Source organism: Empidonax traillii, unplaced genomic scaffold, assembly GCF_003031625.1.
Source record: "Empidonax traillii isolate 1590-97213 ecotype Southwest subspecies unplaced genomic scaffold, ASM303162v1 scaffold440:size489645, whole genome shotgun sequence".
NCBI lineage: Eukaryota > Metazoa > Chordata > Aves > Passeriformes > Tyrannidae > Empidonax > Empidonax traillii.
This window is the reverse complement of record NW_020955633.1, coordinates 14,583-35,716: the sequence shown is the minus strand read 5'-3', so window position 1 is coordinate 35,716 and position 21,134 is coordinate 14,583. Positions and strand designations below refer to the sequence as shown.

At 40.7% G+C, this 21,134-nt stretch overlaps 1 protein-coding gene across 4 annotated transcripts in view; it reads right to left on the bottom strand.

Moving 5' to 3' along the window:
- Nucleotides 1-20,699, bottom strand: part of CHID1 (chitinase domain containing 1) — a 108,754-nt gene extending 88,055 nt beyond the window's left edge. Inside the window, exons 1-8 of one of the 4 annotated variants that reach the window (XM_027894728.1) lie at nt 20,572-20,699; nt 18,053-18,125; nt 13,574-13,716; nt 12,220-12,369; nt 10,796-10,928; nt 9,825-9,869; nt 8,430-8,536; nt 7,007-7,068 (exon numbers count right to left, since the gene is read on the bottom strand). In XM_027894728.1, coding sequence (XP_027750529.1) covers nt 7,007-7,068; nt 8,430-8,536; nt 9,825-9,869; nt 10,796-10,928; nt 12,220-12,369; nt 13,574-13,699 — 623 coding nt within the window. In that variant the 5' untranslated portion in view covers nt 13,700-13,716; nt 18,053-18,125; nt 20,572-20,699. Of the gene's footprint in view, nt 1-7,006; nt 7,069-8,429; nt 8,537-9,824; nt 9,870-10,795; nt 10,929-12,219; nt 12,370-13,573; nt 13,720-15,040; nt 15,114-16,550; nt 16,667-16,842; nt 16,893-18,052; nt 18,126-20,571 lie in introns of those variants that run through there. The other 3 variants (XM_027894726.1, XM_027894725.1, XM_027894727.1) reach the window with 3 other exon arrangements.
- Nucleotides 20,700-21,134: the final 435 nt, after the last annotated feature.

The following is a 21,134-nucleotide window of genomic DNA, read 5'->3' as shown; positions in this document are numbered from 1 at the left end:
TAGACAAAACAATTACAGCATACAAGAATCCTTTTCCACAGGAACGCATTAAAAAATTACAACACTAAACTAAACAGACATTTATTGACACCAACATATGCATCACAACTCCCACATGACACAATGTTATCAAAAACTATAATCACTAGTAAAACTAGCCAAGCAAGCTCTCCCATTGATTCGAGTCTCCTGCCTTAGTGACCTTTTTAACTAATTACGCCCAAACTACAGTATGAGTGCAACCTTTATTAGATGTCAGAGATGTTAAATATAAATTTGACCAAAGAATCAATTCCTGTGGCACTAAGATTATTCTGCAGTGTTCGTCAGCAGGATCTCTCTTCTCTGCCTGGCTGCCTTTGTTAGCTGTAGGAACTTAGAGAACTCCACACCACACAAAACATTTTCTAACTTTAAATTTAATTATTTAGAAGATGAGGGGATAAGAGGAAGGGCAGAATAGGACAAAAGAACCTAGCATAAATAGAGAATAAGATAATATATTTTTCTTTTCCATTCAGAAATAAGGCTAATACCCTCACTCCCATTCTGCATCTTCACATATCTGCCTCAGCTCCTAAAATTTTGCATTCCAGATAGCAATGCTTTGAAGCATAAGAAGAAAAGCAGTTGGGATTATTTTGAACCAGATGCAAAGAAAAACAGAAATTCAAGGGAATATTAATTTCAAGGTTTCAGCCTTCCTCAGCAATGTCAGACACTGGTAGTTGGTCAGCAGAGGCAAAAACTGATCCACAAAGGCTGTGACATGCCCACAAGAACAGTTACTACACAAACGCAGTCATATTTCAAAAGTAGAAAAACACAGAGTGTAGAACCATAACCTGTAACTGTAAACACAGGACAGAGATCCGTGGCCTGATCAAGGGGTAGGAGTGTAGTTTGGATTGTTGGTGCATTTGGGACTCTAAAACAGACTGCAGTGAAACAGCCACTTCCTCTCCTCCCACCACCAAATTCAAGCAGTATTGATCTGGCTAAAAAACAATTACCTTCAACTTGAGGAGATCAAGAAGAAAAGGGGTAGCTGGATGACTTCAGACTCTTGCTCAAGAAATCCAGATTAATATCTACTCATTACCCTATCAAGCCAGGTCTCTGGGCCCTGAAACCTTTTTAACAAATCAGACAGGATTAATAGTTAAAGAGTTAATTTAGGCTCACTTCCATGTGTCGACCAAGACAAATTACGTAAATCAAACGTGCACTCTTCCCCTCTCCCCCAAAGAGCAATAGCAGAGTGTTCATTTACTGTGCTATAAATTAAAACTTTACTGTGTCCCAACAGTGCTTTCCAGTGGTCTAAACACAACATTCTCCAATGTTATCATTGGTAACTTTGAAAGAAAAGCTACTGACTTTTTAAACATTCTAATGAGGTACAGGAAAGTAGGAATAGAATCAATCTTCCTAAAAAAGCTTCATTAAATATTTACCAGAGACTTCACCATAGTCAAATTTAACTTCAAAGCAGCTACTAAAATACTGGCAGCTTGAAGATTCTATCTTGAGCTAATTAAGGTCTACTTCATTCCTACTATTTCAGGTCTTCTCTTATCACAACCATTTGGTAGGTCAATTTTCCGAGTGTTCATCATTTCAAAGTATCTTGTCCCCTATAAAGTATGAAGATCTCTGAATTTTCATCATCCAAAGCTCATGAGAAGCTTATTTTTACAGAAATCACTTTCTTCCAGAATTGCTGGTCTATTGTGTTTTGGACATCTTATAGTACAGTTTGCTTCAGTGCATGAGAATGGGCTGTAGATGCATTTGAAAAGCCTTGCAAAAGACACATAGGGCTGTTATATCCTTCCCTCCAGTTACATGGCCCTTCAGAATTCTGCAGCTTTCGAACTTCAGTCACCTTTTTGCACAAGTTGGTAGTCAGTACTCCCTAGAATTTATGCCTTGCCAAGAAAATTGGACAAAATAAAGCTGTCTACTCGAAGAAGAAATTGCCCTTTCCTGCCATTTCATTGCCTAGTTAATACCAAGAAACCGGAATGAATTATGGCAAATCTTTGATTAATAGATTAACTTTTCAGGGACTAACATGAAGGATACAACTGCCAGAGGAGCTTTTTCCTCTTATATTCCTACCAACGTTAATAAGATGTCTGAAGGTCATCTTCTGCATGATACCAAGTGCCTGCAGCATGTGGTGGCAAAAAACCCATGTTTTTCAGATTGATTCTGTGGGATGGCAGTGCCATCTGTCAACTAAAGCCGGACTGATCAGAATATTGTGTGCATTTTTATGTAGGCTGTGAGATTCTGATGGGTACGTTCATGCCTTTTTCACAACCCAGGTCTGGAGAAAAAAATCCCACCCAGTAAACCCACAACTGAGATTAGCAAGGGAGACAGGGTCCTGGTGCAGCTGTTAACTAAATAAGCAGGTGAGCCTTTGCTTGCGCAAGTTTCTCAATATTTCTGCCATGTACATTTCTAAACTTAAATGCCACAGGATAACAACTTGGAATATTTTATTGGAAAATTAGACAAGAAAGTTTTAGGGAAAAAGGCAGTTATTTAACTAAGAAGCAGGTTTAAACTATAAGAAGCAGCAAAACACATTGGAATTGAGGTATTTGCATAGGGTATCTTGGCTTATTTAGATTTTTATTTGGAGACTAATTTCCTATTTGTCAGAGTAAAAGGTGGGTAGCTGAATACTTTTTCACTGTGCAACAATTGCTAGCATGACAGGAAGCAGCATCAGGTAGATGCAGTCCTTCATCTCACGTTAAATTTGATGTCCCTGTGATTTGTATATTAATAGTTCTACATCCAGAAATCATAGGGAAGAAGGAGGCACCAGTACTATAGAGAGTAATTTAAGACATTAGTCTGCTGAGCACCACAGAATAATTCCTAAGACTAAGCCAGAATGATTGGAAAATTTTTTGTTCTTGAAAAAAAAACAAACCAGATTAAGTTAGTTCTGCTTAAGAAGACATAAACCAGAAAATTCACAGTGGGATTGAAACCACAGAATTTCATGTCTTAGTGGATGCCAGCAACATAACTTCTTAAAACATTTCACCTCATCTGCAATGCCAGCTAGAATAAAGAGGAAACTGAAAGCCCTTTTTATAGAATTTCTCGGGCCTTGGAGAAATAACTTTCACTCATTTCTAAAGCTGAAGTGAGTGCCCCAAAAAAATAAAGGGCTTCTAGAAACATGCAAAGGGCTGACAAAGGAGTGTCTAAATTTACCTCATTTAAAAAACATTCAGTGATCGCAGGTCCTTAAGGAGGCTGGTCATAGGATTTATGTGTTACAGAAGAGCTAACACTGTTACCTTGTTACATGAAGATATAGAATTTAATTGTCACAAAGTCTTTAGGCAATTCAGTGTTTCAAGCCCCAACATCAAGACAACAGGGAGAACATGTGTTATGAAGATATCCATCTAATACTCAGGTTCAGCTACTGAAAAGGCTATCTCATGGGGACACTTGCTCAGCTGAGGCCTATTGAGAAGACAGCTTCAGCTTCAATTAATCCAGCTTTCTGATATATGAAGTAATATTTCAATCATAACCCAATTTATTAGTGAGTTAGAACACTAATTTGCAGGTTTTCAGTTTCTTTTGCAGACTCACCTGCTTTGAGGTGCACTCTGCTAAAAATTCTCACTACACATTGTCTTTAGAAAGTGGATTCACATTTAGTAGCTGAAATATCTTATCAGGCACAAAAGTTCCATGAGCAAATCCCCCTCTCCAGTAATTTTGAAGATATAGATAGGGATAAAGAAATCTGCACAATATTAAGTGTTCCTGCACCACTAAGGCAGTATGTTGGACAGATCTTCTCCATAACACTGTTAAAAATGTGACAGGAATAATTTCCAGAGCTTTCCCCTCAGCAAGATACATGAAACATATTTACTGCCATTTTATTAATTTGTTAGCTAGATATCCACTTACTTTAGGTTTTGAAAAATGAACTCCATAATGACTCACTGTGAAATATTTTTCCTTAGATCCACACCATGGCTCTAACATTCTGTAATGCAAGCTGGCAGCTGCAGCATATCCCCATCTATTTTATGCACCTGTGTTGACTTTCAATAACCTGTTGCTAAGTGCTTATGTGAGACTATTCCTTCTATTTCAGGGGGAATAAATCTGATTTTTTCTTTTCTTTTTAAACTAAAACATGTTCACTTTAAATAATATGAATAAACTGTATTAGCCAAGCAGGTCTTCTTATATTTTCAGACTGATCTGAAAGTAATTTGAAGGGAAACTGTTTGCCTTTACCCAGAAGTAGGTTAAGCTACGTTCAGGTGTTTGACCTTGAAGGATCTGAATCACGAAAGCCTACACTGTACCTACACAGTTAAGACAGATGCTTTATTTGGAGCATACACAAATACCGTTCTATGAACACTTCACATCTCCAAAGGATTAGGCTTCATCTCTGTGCTGACATCTACCTGTCAACCAACTCCCAGCCTTCCAAGCTCAGAGCGTGCTTTACTGCTGATGTTTGTCACTTTTGAGACACAACCCGAAGGAAGCTCAGGCATGACTCATGTTACACTACTGCCACTCTGTGGGCTAAAGGGGGCATTGGGCTGCTGCAACTCTTTCAACAGCGACAGTGGAAGCAAAAGACCATCCATGCTTACCCAATACCAGAAATAACTCTGCTCTGCTACTCAAATGGAAATTAACAGATCCCAAACTCAATGTGCAATAAAAATACAGGCTTGCCAAGGTGCTAAGTTCACTTAATTCTGCCCCTTACGATCTGTTCAAAGCAGCTGTTGGCTCCAAACAACATTGATAGGGAAAACTCCTGGGCCACTGCATAGCCAAGCCATCCAGTTTTAAAGCAAGTGACAGGCAAACAGACTTAATCTCAAAATGAAGACACTGGTCCCATAACTTAGAAGCATCATGAGACAAAATTTCCATGTAATGATGCAATTCTCCTACTTTTACAAAACAGCTGTTACTGCTTACACGAGCCTACCTTCAGCTTTCTGTCTACATTAGCCATATTCAGACTGCCTGACCCAAGGAATTGGGCAACTTAAACACTAACCATTTCTAGGAGAGTGGAAATAAAGGGAGTAAAAACCTACAGGGGAGTTTACAGCGAAACATTTAAATCAAAACTGGTCTTGAAATGGAGGAAAATTTGCAGTTCCTAGCATCTGTTTCTATTAATGTTTTTGTAATAAAAAATCTTACCCATTTTATGTTCGGAAAATCCTAAAGTGTTGTTCACAGGTGGCCACATGATCAAACATTACTGCCTCAGAGTAAAGGATGCAGTTACCATCCTACTGTATGAGAATAACCCTCTCTTTCCCTGAAATTATGGAAAATACTACCCAATCTTTCCTATCATTAACAGACAGACAGTAAATATGTAAGTGGTGCTTCACCTGAACAACACAGATACTGAAGGCTAAAGCAACTAAACAGCAGCATCTCCTCTAGTACAGTTTTTATCACACAGGATGGGACAAACAACACTCTTTTAGATAAGCATTACTCTTGGCAGAGAGCAACATTTTTACCATGCCACAGATAAACTCACCCTGGAGCTAATAAAAAAGTATGTTTTGCTTATGTGTGTCATTTGCTACACAGCACTTTCATACCAGTGTGCTTAAAGTGATCTTCAATGAGTCTTAAAATTACAGTGACACAGTCTGTCTTACATATGTGTTAACTAACGGAAAAATCATTCAATTTTACTGAAATACAGTAAGCACAGTGGATAAAATGACCACTACTCCCAGCTTCTGGCTGGCAGTACTAATTGGTTAAATCACCTTCTTGTCTCTCTTATTAAGACACTGCAATAGGTTCAGAGCTCAGTATAGGGATCAAGTCTTAGGAACAGCCTGGCAAATTACCTAATTATGAGCAAGAGCAAGTTTAAGGATTACTCATTCTAGGGCAATTGGCAGAGCCCCGACAAAGCTACAAAGATTCTGCAGTTCCAATTTTTTGTTCCCAAGTGTTCATTTTATAGGGACAAGGTAGGACTGTTAACAACTGCCCTCAGTCAGTAACATTTGCCCTAAACAGGATAACAAGGTACCTATTTTTGAAAGGTTAAAGTCTTCCACAATGAAGTCTGCTTTCTGTGCAGCTTTCCTTAAGCTTCTTTCCCCCAGACCTTTAGGCAACAGAGATCTGGTAAAAATACTGGTCTTTAGGGAAATGGATGCCTGAATTCCCTGAGAAACTAACACAAAATCTTCAGATTGCTGCACTGAATCATTCATTTCACTGCATATTCTGCCTTTTCCTCACAAAGCAGAAACATATAGCTTGCCTTACCTTGACTCTGTCCAAGTTATTAAAACAGCAAGGAGCTTTTGCTCAAGAAAACCAGATTAGAATATATCAGGAAACAGTGTAATATACACAAGCCCTCTAGTTTTAGCAGCTACAATAAATGCAGACTCACTGAAACTTCAAAGCAGAGCTACCAAAAGGTAGGTGAACTACTCCAAAGTTTAAAATATACTGTGCTTGCAAGAACTGGAAGCAGTTTCTCCCTAGATTTACTTCAGATTGGGGATTTTGTTTTTAGCTTCAGTATGTCTAAAAGATCTCTGTGAAAGTTTCCTATCAAATCATCACACCCTTCCAAGCTTCACCCAGTAACCCAAACCAATCCATGGTACCATAAGGCCAGTGGCAACACGTGAGTGTGCAGCTGAGGTACCCTCTTCACCCTGGTACAACAGTAACATCATGCAAAACTCAAACATGAAAGGCTCATGTGAGCTGCTAAGTCCATTATGAAGATTATTATGTAATCCTTGAGTTCATGTAGAGTGAAGTAAACTCTTCTATTTCTTTCTAAGGTAAGCAGAAGAATCTTTAGTTGTTCTAGAACGAAGTGTATTTCTATATAAAGATAAATTCAATTCAACATGGACAAATTAAAAAGATGCTTTGAAAGATTTTTAGGAATTGCATCCTAGAGACTCATACTCACGTTTGCTTCTGATTTCCCAGCTGACTCCAAACTTCAACTACAAAACCATCAAAATTTTCATTCTAAATAAAGAGATTTGACAACAATATACAGTTAATAACCATCCCTTTCATTATGCTTCTATCAGAGATGACAATACAGTATCAAAGCACACAGTTCTGTAGTTTTTCTTGTACCATTAACAGGCTGAACATGTTTTGTATTCTTACACCAGCTTCCCCTTTAACTTCATGAGGAAGTCCAAAAGAAGCACAAATTATTTTACAAACGTGCAAAAGTTGAAAATCTCTATTAGTTAACTGTGAGTTCTACTCTTACAGAATCAACCAAAATTGGATTGGGAAAATTAGACATTAATGAAGCAATTGGTTGTTAAGCAAATCATTTGACACACATTTAATTGTATACTGGGGAAAAAAAAACCTCATTAGCTCTTGAGCCTAAAGATGTAAATGCTAATTTGGCATAGACACGATTCCAAATATTTCCCACAATTAATCTCACAGGTGATAATTTATGCTAAGCATGATCAAGGATATTGTTGTACTTGACTTGACCTCCTTAAGAGGTCAACTGTTACTGAGGACCTAAAATTGATGTACTGGTTACAAATTTTAAGAAACTACTCAGTTTAGCTCTACATTCATCTTCCTCAGAGCACAGTAAGATTTCTTTACATCATGTAGCAAGTGAGAAATCTTATTCTGACACTAATTAGGGAGGCTGTCATGAATCAACCACCAAAGCTGAATGTCTTTTTGGTGCAATTTGTCTAGTCCTACACATGCACAGCTCTAAAGCCATTAGGTAAGGGGCTGGCCCAGAAAACCTTAGCAAACAGTAACTATTCCTTAAAGAATTCCTCCTCCTCTCCCCAGCCCCTTGATATTTTGAGAAAACTGGTTTATCAGACCTGGGCAAAACTGTTTAATAACAGACATCCAGTGAGTTATTCTTGGTATTAAAAGTGGCTCCTTAGCCACTGGGCCTGAGTGCATTCCTGTACAGAAAACAGCATTCACTGCACCCATGATCCTTTTTCTGCCTATCAGACAATGCCACTAAGCTGTTTAGCCCCTAATTAGTAATTGCATTTTTAATAGAAATTTAAAAGAAGGCAATTTATAGCAGGCAAAGGTCACCATTGCAGCTGTCAATGATAACTTAACAAGGTTATCTTGATCAGGCTTATGCAATCTCACATTAGACTTGTAGTTAACTGCACTTAAATGTGCTACAATTCATATTTACAGGAATTAGACACATACTAGAATACACTATTAAGAATCCCACCTTATTATTGTTTTGAGCAGAATTTCATTTTGTAGAATATAAAATCACTAGAAATGAGAAAACGCCCATTACAAATGGAATCCAATATCATCACACACTATTTTCTAAGTATCATAAAAAGTCTTTTTACCTTGGCGAGCAGAACCATGTTTTTGGAAAGCTCCTCTATTTCATCTTCACTGCCAAAAACACTCTCAAAGTCCTGATAAGTCCAGCCATCAAACAAAATTCGAGGCACTATCAAGCAAAGTTGTCAATCAGTGGTGAAAATTAGGAATTTATTATCTACACTGGAAAATTTCTGCAGAAATAGAATACAGCAGATAGAAGCAGAGATACCACTAAACATCACATCCCATGACTAAGATGATTGCTCTTTCACTCTGACCACCTTCAGCAGCACAGACAAATTGACATAGTAGAACATTCTTCTTCATTTTAAGTTTAGTTAAAGGTCATACTTATGCAAGTTTTAAGAAAAGATACTTTCACTTGATTGAACTACCTTAACTGAACTACCACTCAGGGCCCCAAGTAGAGTCTTAAAATAGCACCAATATTAGACAGCAATCTGTAAGTTGTGCATCTCTTCTACCACAATAACAAGGTAAAAAAGTTCACCTCTAATTTACTCTTTTGTACTCAGCACTGTATTACTTCACTCTTCTACTCATCTCAAGCCCCTGTGGCAAATTTTTAATTCTGGAAAAAGTAGGCACTTGAACGCATATAATTTCTTTTTCTAAAAACACAAAACATTAAAAACTTAAGACAGTCAGGAAAACTTTTGCTGGAACAGTCAAAAATCATGCCCACTTATGGAGCTATGTCTAAGCCCTTTCTACCTATCAAGGATGTAAAAGAGTATTTTAGAAGGGTATGGAGAGATTCCAAAGGCTCTGTACTCTGGCAGCTGAAGTACTTTAAAATATCTGACTGAACATTCAATTTTTCAAACTTCATACTCCCTTCTGAATCAAGAAGCGTTTCACAGTTCCACAGAATTCCTGCTACAGACAAATGTAAGAAGTCTGGCAGAGTAGAATCTCTATAGCAATGCTTGCCATTTTCCCTAAAGACACACAGTGTAGCACATCCCATGAATTCCCAGCTTCAAGGGGAGAAGAGACAAAGCAGGACTTTTCTACTATCATGCAGGAAAGTCTGATTGATGCAGATTTTGATTTTTTCTTTCTTTTTAACTACACAGAACCCTGAGAAACAAGTTTGAAGACTGCTTTCCCCGGGGAGGCAATACAATGTTATTACTAAGTATCCCTGCAGTGAGCACCCTGGGAACCAAGACTCATCCGGAGACAAGAGGTTAAGGCAAAACATTAAGGCACCAAGGTCAACACTTCAGTTACTTAACTATCTATGGTTAGCTGCTTTTATTTTCCTTCTCAGACTGTGCTAAGGTAACCTCCCTTTCTCCCATACCCGCCTGGAACAAAGCCTTCCTTTGCTCTGCTGGTAGTTAAAGAAGGTAAAAAAGCAAGCAAGCTAACACAAACCAGAGGCTCACCTATTTTGATGTTTTTGGAGGTTTTCCTGACATCTTTCATCCAGCCTGTCAAACAGTATCAAGACAACTCTTAAAATACAAATGATGTTGACAATTATATATTTTCAAGCATTTTTCAAATAAAGTAGCACAGATTCATTATAAGTATCTTTCTGACACTAACTACTAGTTCACAATCAACGAAAATAAAACCAGAATTTAAAGCTATTTATTAACCCACACCACAGCATTTACTACAATCTTAAAATAGTCCCTACCCAGCTCCTCCCTGCTGCTTAGTTCTGCCTCATTAGGGGAAACTACCTTACAACCTTACTGAGAACAACACTTTTGTAGTCACCAAGCATCACCTGGGAGCAATGTTGTTGGGTTTGTTTTTTTTTTTCTGATGGTAATTTAAAGTGTCTCATCCCCTCCTCTTGGCAGTGACTGACTAGGATAAATTTGTTAGTAGGCACCAACGAGGTAAGAATCATAGCTGTTTCAAATGAAATTCCACATTCACTCAAGTTGAAACACGTAATCTAGTACATTCTAGCTGAAATTTGAACTTGCTGCCACTTCCTTGAAGGAAATGGCAATGAAGGAAAAAATTCTCTTAAAATTAAATTTAGCTTCCATTTCCAAAACAAATTCACCTAAAGGTTTTGGCAAAGGAAAAAAGAAAACAACCAAAATCCACAACAGGTGAACAACTGCACGGTGCAAACACTGAAGACTATTTACTGCCTGTACAGATTCTTTGTCCATTCCATTTTTTAAGAGGGGCTTTGTAGCCTGATGGAAGAGCCAATCTTGCCACTTGGGAAGGAGACTGTGGTAGCAGATGGGGACAGAAAGAAGTTCACTCTGAAAAAAACTCTCAAAGAAATGGAATGGATGAAAGTACTTCACCATGAGGCAGAGCCAGCAAAAACCATGTAGTCTACAACAATATTTCACTTCATATTCAAAGAAAAAGAAAATAATACCTTTATCAGCATCATGGAGCCCAGTGAACTGGAACATTTCCTTCCCTCTCCTTTTCACTTGTAACCAAACCGGTGAGATTAGTGTAAATTTGTTCCCAAATATTTTGGCAATGTCATAACCATGGTTATTCCACTTGAAAAATAAACGAGGAAAAAAAAAGTGAGAGACTTAGAAGCAAGATATACACTTTACCTTTGACCTTCTGGAACATTATTTTTATTTAAATAAGAAAGTACTCTGGAAACTCTGGTAGCTACATGAAAGACAAACTTCAAATTGTGCTAATTCTTAACTACAGAAACTTGAATGTAGGTTCCAATATAGTTTTGAATTTACAGACTCTGTATTTATGTTCAAGAGAACTTGAGAAAGTCGAAAATTTATAGGGCATATATTTCTCTTTTGAGCTGTGTAAGACTGAAACAAGTGAAAACCATCTTTCTAAACAAAAGGATGAAACATTTATTATTCAATAAAGAATGCTCTGAATAATAGTAAGACAGGATAGCAAAGGAGATCAGTTCCACAGCAGCATATAATCGTTAACTGTTGATTTCGAAGGTTCAAGTTTCCAGCTGTAGGATGAGGACACTTAGTAGCCCTCCTGCTCTGATTTCACTACAACTTCCTCTGGTTCATCAGCAACAAGAGAATACTATCATCAATGTTATAACCAGCCCTAAGGAAACTTTGCTGTCTGTCCAGCCAAGAGGCATTCCTGGAGTCACACTCCCACCACCCCAGACTTTCACTTCTGGGACTGAGACCCCTTCACATCGCGCAGTTCCAGTGACTGACAAGTGCCCATCTTGTCTCCCTACTCACCTCCCACTCACAGTCAGACTAGTTTCCTTACCAGCTCAGCCTTGAGTTTCCCACAGCGGAGACTCAGATGTGTAGATCCTTAAAGCAATTTAATTTTGGTGGGACCCCCAAAAAAGGAATCCCCAGGATTTTGTACCCCCACAGTCTATGTCCATGACAGTTTGGGGTCTTCCTGCTGAGTCATCAGCTCCTGCTGCATATGAGTGCCCGGTCACCAGGGTGCCACAAGTCCCTGCACTCTTTGTGGTGCAGAGGGTCAGCACCAGCTGCCACCATTTCCCCCCAGTCAGGGCACAACCTGCAGCTCACACTGCAGCTGCACACCCAACTATCAGCACTCAGTGTATTCCTCAACAACAGTGAGAAGAAAAACAATATAACCTAGACATCCTCCAAGAGACAGATGAGAAAACAAGGGTTTGAGATGACCGGAACCCCAAGCCAGCTCTCAAATAATCCTCTGGCTATTTGACTGTGTTTGACCAGCAGTTCTCATTATTATAAAAATGCTTTTGAAGCAGGGATGCAAGCTTGCAGGTTAGCACAATCTGCTGCATACCTATTCAAAGCACAAATTTTATCCATTGTATCAACTTACAGGAGTAATATATCCCAGAACATCTCCTGAGAAATGTCTTTCCTTCACCTTCTTGGAGCAATAACTTCTATGTTCCCATATTATATCCTTTGCTTTTGGATCCACAACTACCAGTCCCCGGTCCTGTACATTTTTATCAGAATGCAGCACCTACGAAGAGAAGACAATTATCAGTTAGATGAAATAACCACCTTCAGTGGCAACAGACTTTAAACACAACAATATAATAAATCACTTCATTAAATTCTGAGCACTCCTTTGAAAGGATGCAGAGCAGTTTGATTTAAAACTGAAGTATGCAAGTCCTCAGAAATGATTTGTCATCATCAGTAAACTTTGTTTGGAAGGCAAAAAGCACATAAACACATTAAAAAAATCAAGACATAATAAGATTAGGAACATAATTCATGACAGCTGATGGTGCTCTACTCTTAGGCCAATGCTTTCTGCCATGCCATGTTACCCCCAAAATAATAAAAAAGGGTTAGGAGTTCTTAACCAAGAATTTGAAGACAACTTTTAAACTGGATACGTTTTAGTCTGAGAATGCTGTATTGTGGTTACTGAAGGTCAAGGTTTTGACCACTCTTCCTTAGGGAAGATGCTTCAACTAAATCAGCACAAATAGTTTTAGCAGATAAAAAGAGTGAAAAGACCTAATAAGGTGTGCATGGTGAGTACACAATAACCACCTATTGATTCAGCATAAGGAATTTAGAGATATGACCTCTCTTAACACTTTTATTATCCTCACTACTGCAGACTAGATTTTCCTCTGGCAGATGCTGAGCAAGTAACACAAACAATGAGAGATGTATATCCATAATGACAGGAAACAATAACATGCTCAGCAGCTGAAGAGAGACTTCAGCATGTTGGCTCTGCTTGCTCTTATTACTGGGGGACTCTGAATCATTTCTGCCTGCAGAGGAGCTGCTGTTTAGAAGCCCCTTCAAACTCTTCCAACAGGATACAGCCTTCCCACTGGCAAGGCTCCATTCTGCCAGTAAATGATCTAGTGCTCTTGGCCCAAACTACCGTTCCCCACCCTGCCCTCCAAAGGGATGGAAGTATGTTTCCTGAGGGGACAAAAACTTCCTGCCTCTGCAGCTTGCATGGAGGATAGAGCTCCAGAAGTCTACATCATATTGGTTCAAGGAGTGAACCATTTGTGACACCTAAAAAAGTTGAAGAAAAAAGACAGTTTCAGAGAATCTTATTTGTGAGCACAAGCTTCAACCGAAATGCATTAACACTGTTCTCACATAAGTAGAGTCCACTTACCAAAGTGGACTACTTCAATTAGGTCACCGAGCATGTCAGATAAGACAAGCATTTCTGTTATTTCTCTTACCTTTTCTTCCAGTTTTTTTGTAGCACCTTTCTTTGCATCTGTTTTTGACAGGGTACCTTCAGATAGCCAGCAAATCATGGTAAGAGAAAGTGAAGCACAGAGAACTCTCATGGTGTTTTTCCTCATGTCAAGTTTTTATTTCCCTGAAAACATAAGCGTTCAAATCTCTGTGAACGGAGGAATGTAACAGTTTAATTTGGTTTTCTTGTCCAAGAAAGACATGCCATTGTCTTAACTTCTGCCATTTAGAATCAGACTTATTAAGGTAGTACTGCTTTAATAGTGCTTTCACTCTGGCAGCAAAATATCAGAGGATTTTAAGAGATTCCTAGGCCCAAACCACCTTTTTTTGTCCTTTGCTTTAGTAGCTGTATCATAGGTAAAGGGAGTTGGACACTTGCAGCTTCCCTCTTAAAGAATCCCCCAAAGAAGTGTAACAGTTTACAGCTGAAACTGAGATAAATGTTTGCTGCCCAGAACAATTACAGTACCCCCTTACCTTTTTATAGCAAATAAGAGATAACATTTGTTTCTGCTCCTGCCTAGCCCAGTTGGTATGTCATAAACTAATAAGAGGTAGAAAGAATAATAGCTATATGCTTGCAGCTCTGTGCCTTTACTCTAACAGGTACTTTGCTTTCAATTCCTTGCCAATTCAGTGATACACATAGAATTGAAAAAAATAATAGTGTGAGGGAGGTGTCCTTTTGGTCTAAAAGAACAGCTTTGACAGTTTATCCCAGCTCCAGATAAAGAAATTGAGATTAGTAGAGAACAGGTCTGTTCTGTGCTATTTATCTATCACACCTTATTTCTCTAAGAGGAAAGACTTTACAGAAAAAAAAAAAAAATCAAATACAGCCAGAGCTTGTTTTTCAGCCTCTCCCCATTCATAACCAGCCTTGGTTTTCCGGCCTAATTTTCAGCAGTGAATAAGAAGAAAACAGAGAGAAATACTAAGCATTAGGGAAACCAGGGCAAAAGAAGTAAAATAACAGAACGAAAAGCAATCTGTTACTAACTGTGGATGTCCTGAGTATCAAACTGGCACAGCTTTCACTTATAATAAACTAGCGGCTCTAGATACGTATCTGGCTGCTTCTCGTAACTATGAGATCCTGGTGGACAAGAAAAAAGGTTATGTTTTCCACAATTTTCTCAAGTTTTGTTAAACTTAAAAAATTATCTTGCTTCCTCTATTACTCTGCCACTCACTTTAAAGACTTACAAGATCATTTCGGCAAGTCACATTTACAATACTTGAGCTGTTCACACTGATAAGAAGTGCTGCTCAAACTTTGAGTATTTTATTTCTGTACAAAACATCAAGTGAGGGATCCCATAACAGCAGACTGAACATTCTGAAAGGGTACTGTGGTAGAAGGAACCTTAAAGGTTCAGTGCAAATGTAATCAATGAAATGGCAGGGATAATGTAGAGATGAGACCAACAACCCAATAAACTTACTCGCATTTGGATGTGTCTGGCTTAGCAGTGAGGTTTTAAAAAGTAGAGGTATTTGTTGTAGGAGTTAGAGATTCTGCAGAAAAAGAGAGGAATACATCATTAGGGAACAAAGCAGAAGGATGATGGCAGCAAAAGTGCTTGAAAACCTCATGTGAAAAATCATTTGAAGGCTTTAGTCAAGTCTCTAAAGACTGCAAAATAAAAGCAGAAAGCCTCCTAATATTTCTTGGAGGGCAGGGTAAGAGCTAAATTGCTATACAGTTTGAAATTCACTATTATTAATAATTAAGGTGTTATGCTTCCACTCTGACTTCAAGGTCACTGGTAACCTCCTCGTTTTCCACATCCTAAAAAATTAGAAAACCAGGTTGCTCTTGATATCATCTCCTCTGTTCCATCTAGCTTGGCAAGATCTATAAACTACTGCAGGGAAGAACAATTGAGATCCTGAATAGTCAATACAAGTCTTAACTATTTGGACAGAATATCAATTCTTCCAGAAGCTCGTATATATTGATTTGGAGGTGTCTGATTTCACTTTCAGAAACAATTAGCAACTGCATCCACTTCCCTGAAAAGAAGATAATGTTTAACAGCTGAAGAGCTGAAGTTTAAAAAACCATTACTGAACTTCAATTAGACATCAAAATGTGCTCATTTCCTTGACATGATCGTATCCAGCTGCCAATTATTGTCAAAACAACATCCACTCCTAGATTTATAGAAGGCACTGAGCCTGCAGCAAAACAGTTTCTGACACTGACAGTCCAGTATCAACTCCTGGTTGGAAAGTTATTTTAATAATTTGTTCTTTAACAACATCAGTTTAGTGAAAATTAAGTAGACAGCATCACTCTAATATATGAAGATGAGTAAGTCAAATGTGCTTTATGGAAACTATAAGCATGAATTCTGCAAGTTTTATGAAACTAAATCCTCATCAAGTTTTTCTTCTGCAAACTCACCACCATTTTTAAACTCTTCTTGAACTAATTAACCTCAGTAAAACTGTATTTGCTTGGCAGCCTTGTTTATCTCCTTTATCACTGCAAAATGCAACCAGAATTGAAGACTGTGTCCTGGTTCAACTGGTACTATTGACAATTTAAAGTTTAAAACATCTTTTGACAAACTGATCTGAAGCTCAGCTTTCTCTTTCAGCCAGGTCACAAATGTCGTTTAACCCCAGTCTCTACCTGAGGTAATATACTTTTAGTCAGCTATTTTAAATGCATTTTTATTTTTGAAAGGGAGAAAATCTGTCATAGATTGAGGCTGTCCAAAATGAGCAACCAAAGAAAATAAATAATCTTGGAGGCTGGCACTGTACTGAGTTAATGATTACAGTTTTATTTATAAAGATGAAATAAATTCTTATTACAGCTGCAGAAGGACCCTGCATCACTTAGTACGGAAAGACCAGGAAGCACGCTGCTGATGCGTTTGCAAATGAAATCAATAAAAGCTATACTGGGAAGTGAAGAGTGAGGATAAATCCTTTTCTAACCCATGTAAACATGAAACCCTTTCCTACTGTAAGGTAGCCCTACTGTGACTGTCAGAACTGTCTCCCTCACTCGTCTGAATCTCGTGACACCAGAGCTCCCCAGGCAGCTGCACGCCCGCTATGGCAGCGCCGGCCCCGCCGCGGCCTCCCCCGAGCTCAGAGCCGCCCGGGCTGCTCTGGCCGCCCCCGGTGCCGCGTTCCCCCCAGCCGGCTGCAGCAAAGCCGATGCCCCCGCACCGCCGGAACACGGCCGCACCGCCCGGCCCTGCCTGCCCTGCCCGCGGACACCACGTACCGCCCGGCGCCGCCGCGGAAGTGCGGGAGGGCGGGCGGAGGCGCCGCCCCCGGCTCCGGGCCGCTCTGGGGCGGCGGGAGGGTGTCGGGCCGCGCCAACATGGCGGGGCGGGTGAGGGATCGGGGCTGGCTCCGACTGCGGCTCTGGCTTCAGGCTGGCGCTCCGGGCGGGCCGGGAATCGCGGGAGCGACGCCATATCCCGACTGAGCCGCTGGGGCAGAGCCGCCGGCTGGGCTGTCCCGTCTCGTCCCGGGGTGCGGCTGCTTTGGGGCTCATCAGTACCCCAAGAAAGCAAATGCTAGTCACGATCTACAGGAAATTCCCGTGAAGAGCCTCCTGCTTTAGCCCACGCTGTAGTAAATAGCTACAGCTCCAGGTTTAGCCTGGACAGGAGGAGGCTGAGGCGACCTTACCTCTCTCTACCTGACAGGAGGCTGTAGCCAGGTGGGGGTGTCGGCCTCTTCTCCCAGGCAACCAGTGACAGGACAAGAGGGCACAGCCTCAAGCTGCACCAGGTTTAAGCTGAACATTTGGAGGAATTTCTTCACAGAAAGGATGATTAGATATTGGAATGGGCTGCCCAGGGAGGTGGTGGAGTCACTGTCTCCGGAGATGTTCAAGGAAAGACTGGCCGTGGCACTTCGTGCCATGGTCAAATTGACATGGTAATGTTAGGCCATAGGTTGGACTCAGTGATCTTAGAGGTCTTTTCCAACGTAATTGTTTCTGTGAATCTGTGAAATAGTGTAGGTAAATCGGGAGCTTGGCTAAAATACACGCACTGGCCTGGAGGCAAAATGATTGTATAGACAAGGCTGCAGAGTGCCTGCAAGCAATACTGCTAACTCTCGGTGTGCAGAGAGGAGGGGCTAAATCCCAGATGGCTTTTAACAGGTTCAAAAATAAAAAAATTATGTTTTAAATCGAGATTTTTATTTTCTCCTGTTCTGACATTCTACAGTTTTTTGGGTTTTTTTGCATGCAATATGGCTGCGCTACTGCTATTTTTACTGCAGCCCAAGTTTTGTTGTAACCCTATTATTTCACAGGCTGCTTGCAGGGACTAAATACTATATCAGAAGACTTGATAATAAAAGGATGTGTTATGTCATGATGTAGTCATGCCCAGCATATCGTGGCAGTGTGCTTCCCAAAAAAGACTTGCTTTCTGTATTGGTGAGACCTCCTAGAAGCTGAACTGGAAGGTTACCTTACTCTGCTGATATGCTCTCTTCTTTCATTCCTTCCTGTGTAACAAAGATCTTCATGAACATCCTTTAGCACTGAAAAGAAGAATATTATTTCTCTGAACAAAAGTCTAGCCAGTGAACCAGATGCATGGTCTTCTATGCCCACATCCATCCAAAATGTCTGGAAATTTTGAGTTTCATTATAATGATTTTAATGTTGAAAGCAGCACATCTGATACTCTGGCATGGCAGAAAGCATTGTGCTCTCTGTTAATGGATAATGAATGTTAGATGTCATGTGCAGAAACAGGATTGAGTGTACACATGGAGGAGCCACTGATTCTGTTTTCTCCTCAGTTCTTTTTGCTTCCAGTAATGGCTAGAATGATCATGAGGAGCAGAAGAAAACAATAACTAGTGGTATAAATCTGACAAAAGTAACAAAGGGAAAGGAACAATTCCCTTTTTGTAGTTCCCACAACTGGATACATTCAGTTGAGCAGTAATAGTTTTATGAAGGTCAGCGCAATTATTCAAGTCTTTGTACCAAAGTGCAATGAAATTCTGAAAAGTTAATAAAGCAACTCCCATGTGAAATGGGAAAGAAGGGACAGACATTGTGGATCTGCAGGCATCCGAATTCGATACAAAACATTTTGTGTAATAGCAAAATGTTTCTTGACACTATTTCCTCTTTAATGCTGATTTTATAGTAATAAGAAATCTCTTAAAAATTACAGCATCGTGGGATGGGTGAAACCAATGTAGTTTGTTTTTACACGGACTGGTGTTTTACACATGTTAGACTCAAACCAAAATGTTTTCCAGAATTACCAACTCAGTGTGTTTGCAGAAAGCTGTGCCTAGTGTCAGCTCTGAGCTGGGTAACAGCTGAGCTCATATTACAATGTTTCTTTCAGTCAGGATACATCTAGAGACCATTATAGGCTCTCTTGCCTCTAGCTATCTAGTTATTCACATAAAATTTGTATCTTGTCCCTACCAAAACTATCTGAAATAGACTAATAAGTCTCAGTTATGATGCAATAAGGGCAGACATATGGCTACACATTTGTCCTAATTGCACAAGCCTTTGTGTTGAGGCAAAAAGACGGGGCAAGGATGAATACAGTGAAGCCTCAAAAGCCAGTCAAAGGATGTTGATGTAAAATAGCCAGAGGATGTGTACTGCACACTAAGCTCCTTCAAATGAAACATTTAGCTGTATAGTTACAAAATTAGAGATATCCTATGTGTTAACCCCTTGAATATTTGCCCCAGTTCACGCTTAGCTTGGTACTGCCACAGCTATTCACTGTCAGTATTTAACCCACCACTGAGAAGGCAGTTGAAGTGTATGTACCTGCATGACTTGCAGTTGCAGTATTGATTGGAACACAGCCAGACAGGACTGATAGACTAGCCTTTAGGTGTCACTGTGATCTTAAGACTAGAAGTTAGTTCAACATTTTGGATAGCTAAAAAAAGGTTGTGTTTTTTTTTTTTTTTTTTTTTTCTGATTACAGAAAAAAACTTCCTATAGTGACATATGAAGTTTTGATCTCTTTAAAGGTATATGGAAATTATATATAAGCATACAAATCTACTTGTAGAGCTGTAAACAAGGAAAGCATTCTTCATGTAAGCCTACAGAGAATCTGATTTAAATAACAGGCTAGTTGTGCATGACTGCCTGTACTTGCACTTGGAGTACAAAATGGATTCAGGGACAAAGGGATATCTGCTAACGTATCACTAACTTAAAGGCTCTGGAGCTTGATGAGTCTAAACAAGATGCAAGCTCTTAAAGGACGATTAACCATGGAAACAAGCTATCCAGGGAAACAGTGAGTTTGATTGTGTCAGCAAGACTGAGTGCCTTTCTGAAAGATAGACTGTAGCTAAAAGCTAGATTTTGGGTTCAATTGGAGGGGGTGGGGGGGAAGAAGAGGTGAAATGAAATGGCTTGAAGTATATGGGAAAAGAGGTGAAATGACTGCTAGGTCTCCAGTAGCTCTAAACCCCATGGTTCTAAGGTCATTATTCTCCACTAAGCATACTAATCACTTGTGTTTAAGGCTGAAGCTCCCACCATATTTGTGGGTAGGCAGACTAGGCCAGTTTTGACACCATTTGAATCTATTTTCAGCTGACGTGATTAAATGTTGTGCACAGTCCTACCTCTTTGGCATATTTAAGACAGTTTAACCTTGAAATGTTTTCATTCTCGGGAGTAGATGTAGCGTGGGACTGTGTCGCTGTGCATGTTCGCAGCCTTCAGGAGAAACACATGGCCCTGGATTTGCAGCCTGCAGGCCCAGGGAGCCAGGCTACGTGTCACACGGAGCAGCTGCATCACTCACGCTGTTGATGGCAGGCTCACAAGGGGCAGTGTTCAGAGAGACTGTGCAGGGTATGTGACACAGATCCCATGCACTGTTTTGGGGTGCCTATGGAGCAGCAGGACCAAGGCATGGCCTCCCACGGTCCACCCTGTGGAAAGCATGTTCTTACGGCCGGCACCGTTCCGAGTTTGTACCTTACTCTCCATATTTTTGCAATAAGATCCCAGATTAACAGCCTGCTCAAGGCTTAGCAGTGAAGTGAAATATTCCTGTCTCCTGATCTGGTACCCCTCTCATTCCCCTCAGCTCCTACATCCTCTGAGGCAACCTTCAAAGGTCATCGAACTTGTCGACCATTAGGGGCACGGGGAGCAAAAGGGATCAGGCTGTTCCCGATCCCGGAGCACGCAGTGGGTTCCACACGGACCCAGCGGCTGACGCCGTCCTGCCGCCCCTCGCCTCTGCCCGGGCCCGTTTGCCCCGGTGTGCGGTGACTTGGTAATCGCGTCGCAGCAGCGGCACCGCCGAGCCCCAGGGCCCGCAGGGTTGCAGGAGGGATGCCTGGGAGCCGCAGGACACCGCGGGGCCATCCCGGGGGCCGGGCGGGGCCGCAGCGCAGGGAGGCGGCGGGGCCCGGCGCGGCCCGCGGCGCTCCCGCCTCCGCTCGGCAGAGGGCGCCCGAGCGCCGCCCGCCCGGCGGCTGCGGGGGCGCGGGAGCCCCGGCGGCGCCTGCGCGCTGCGGAGGCGGCGGCGGCGG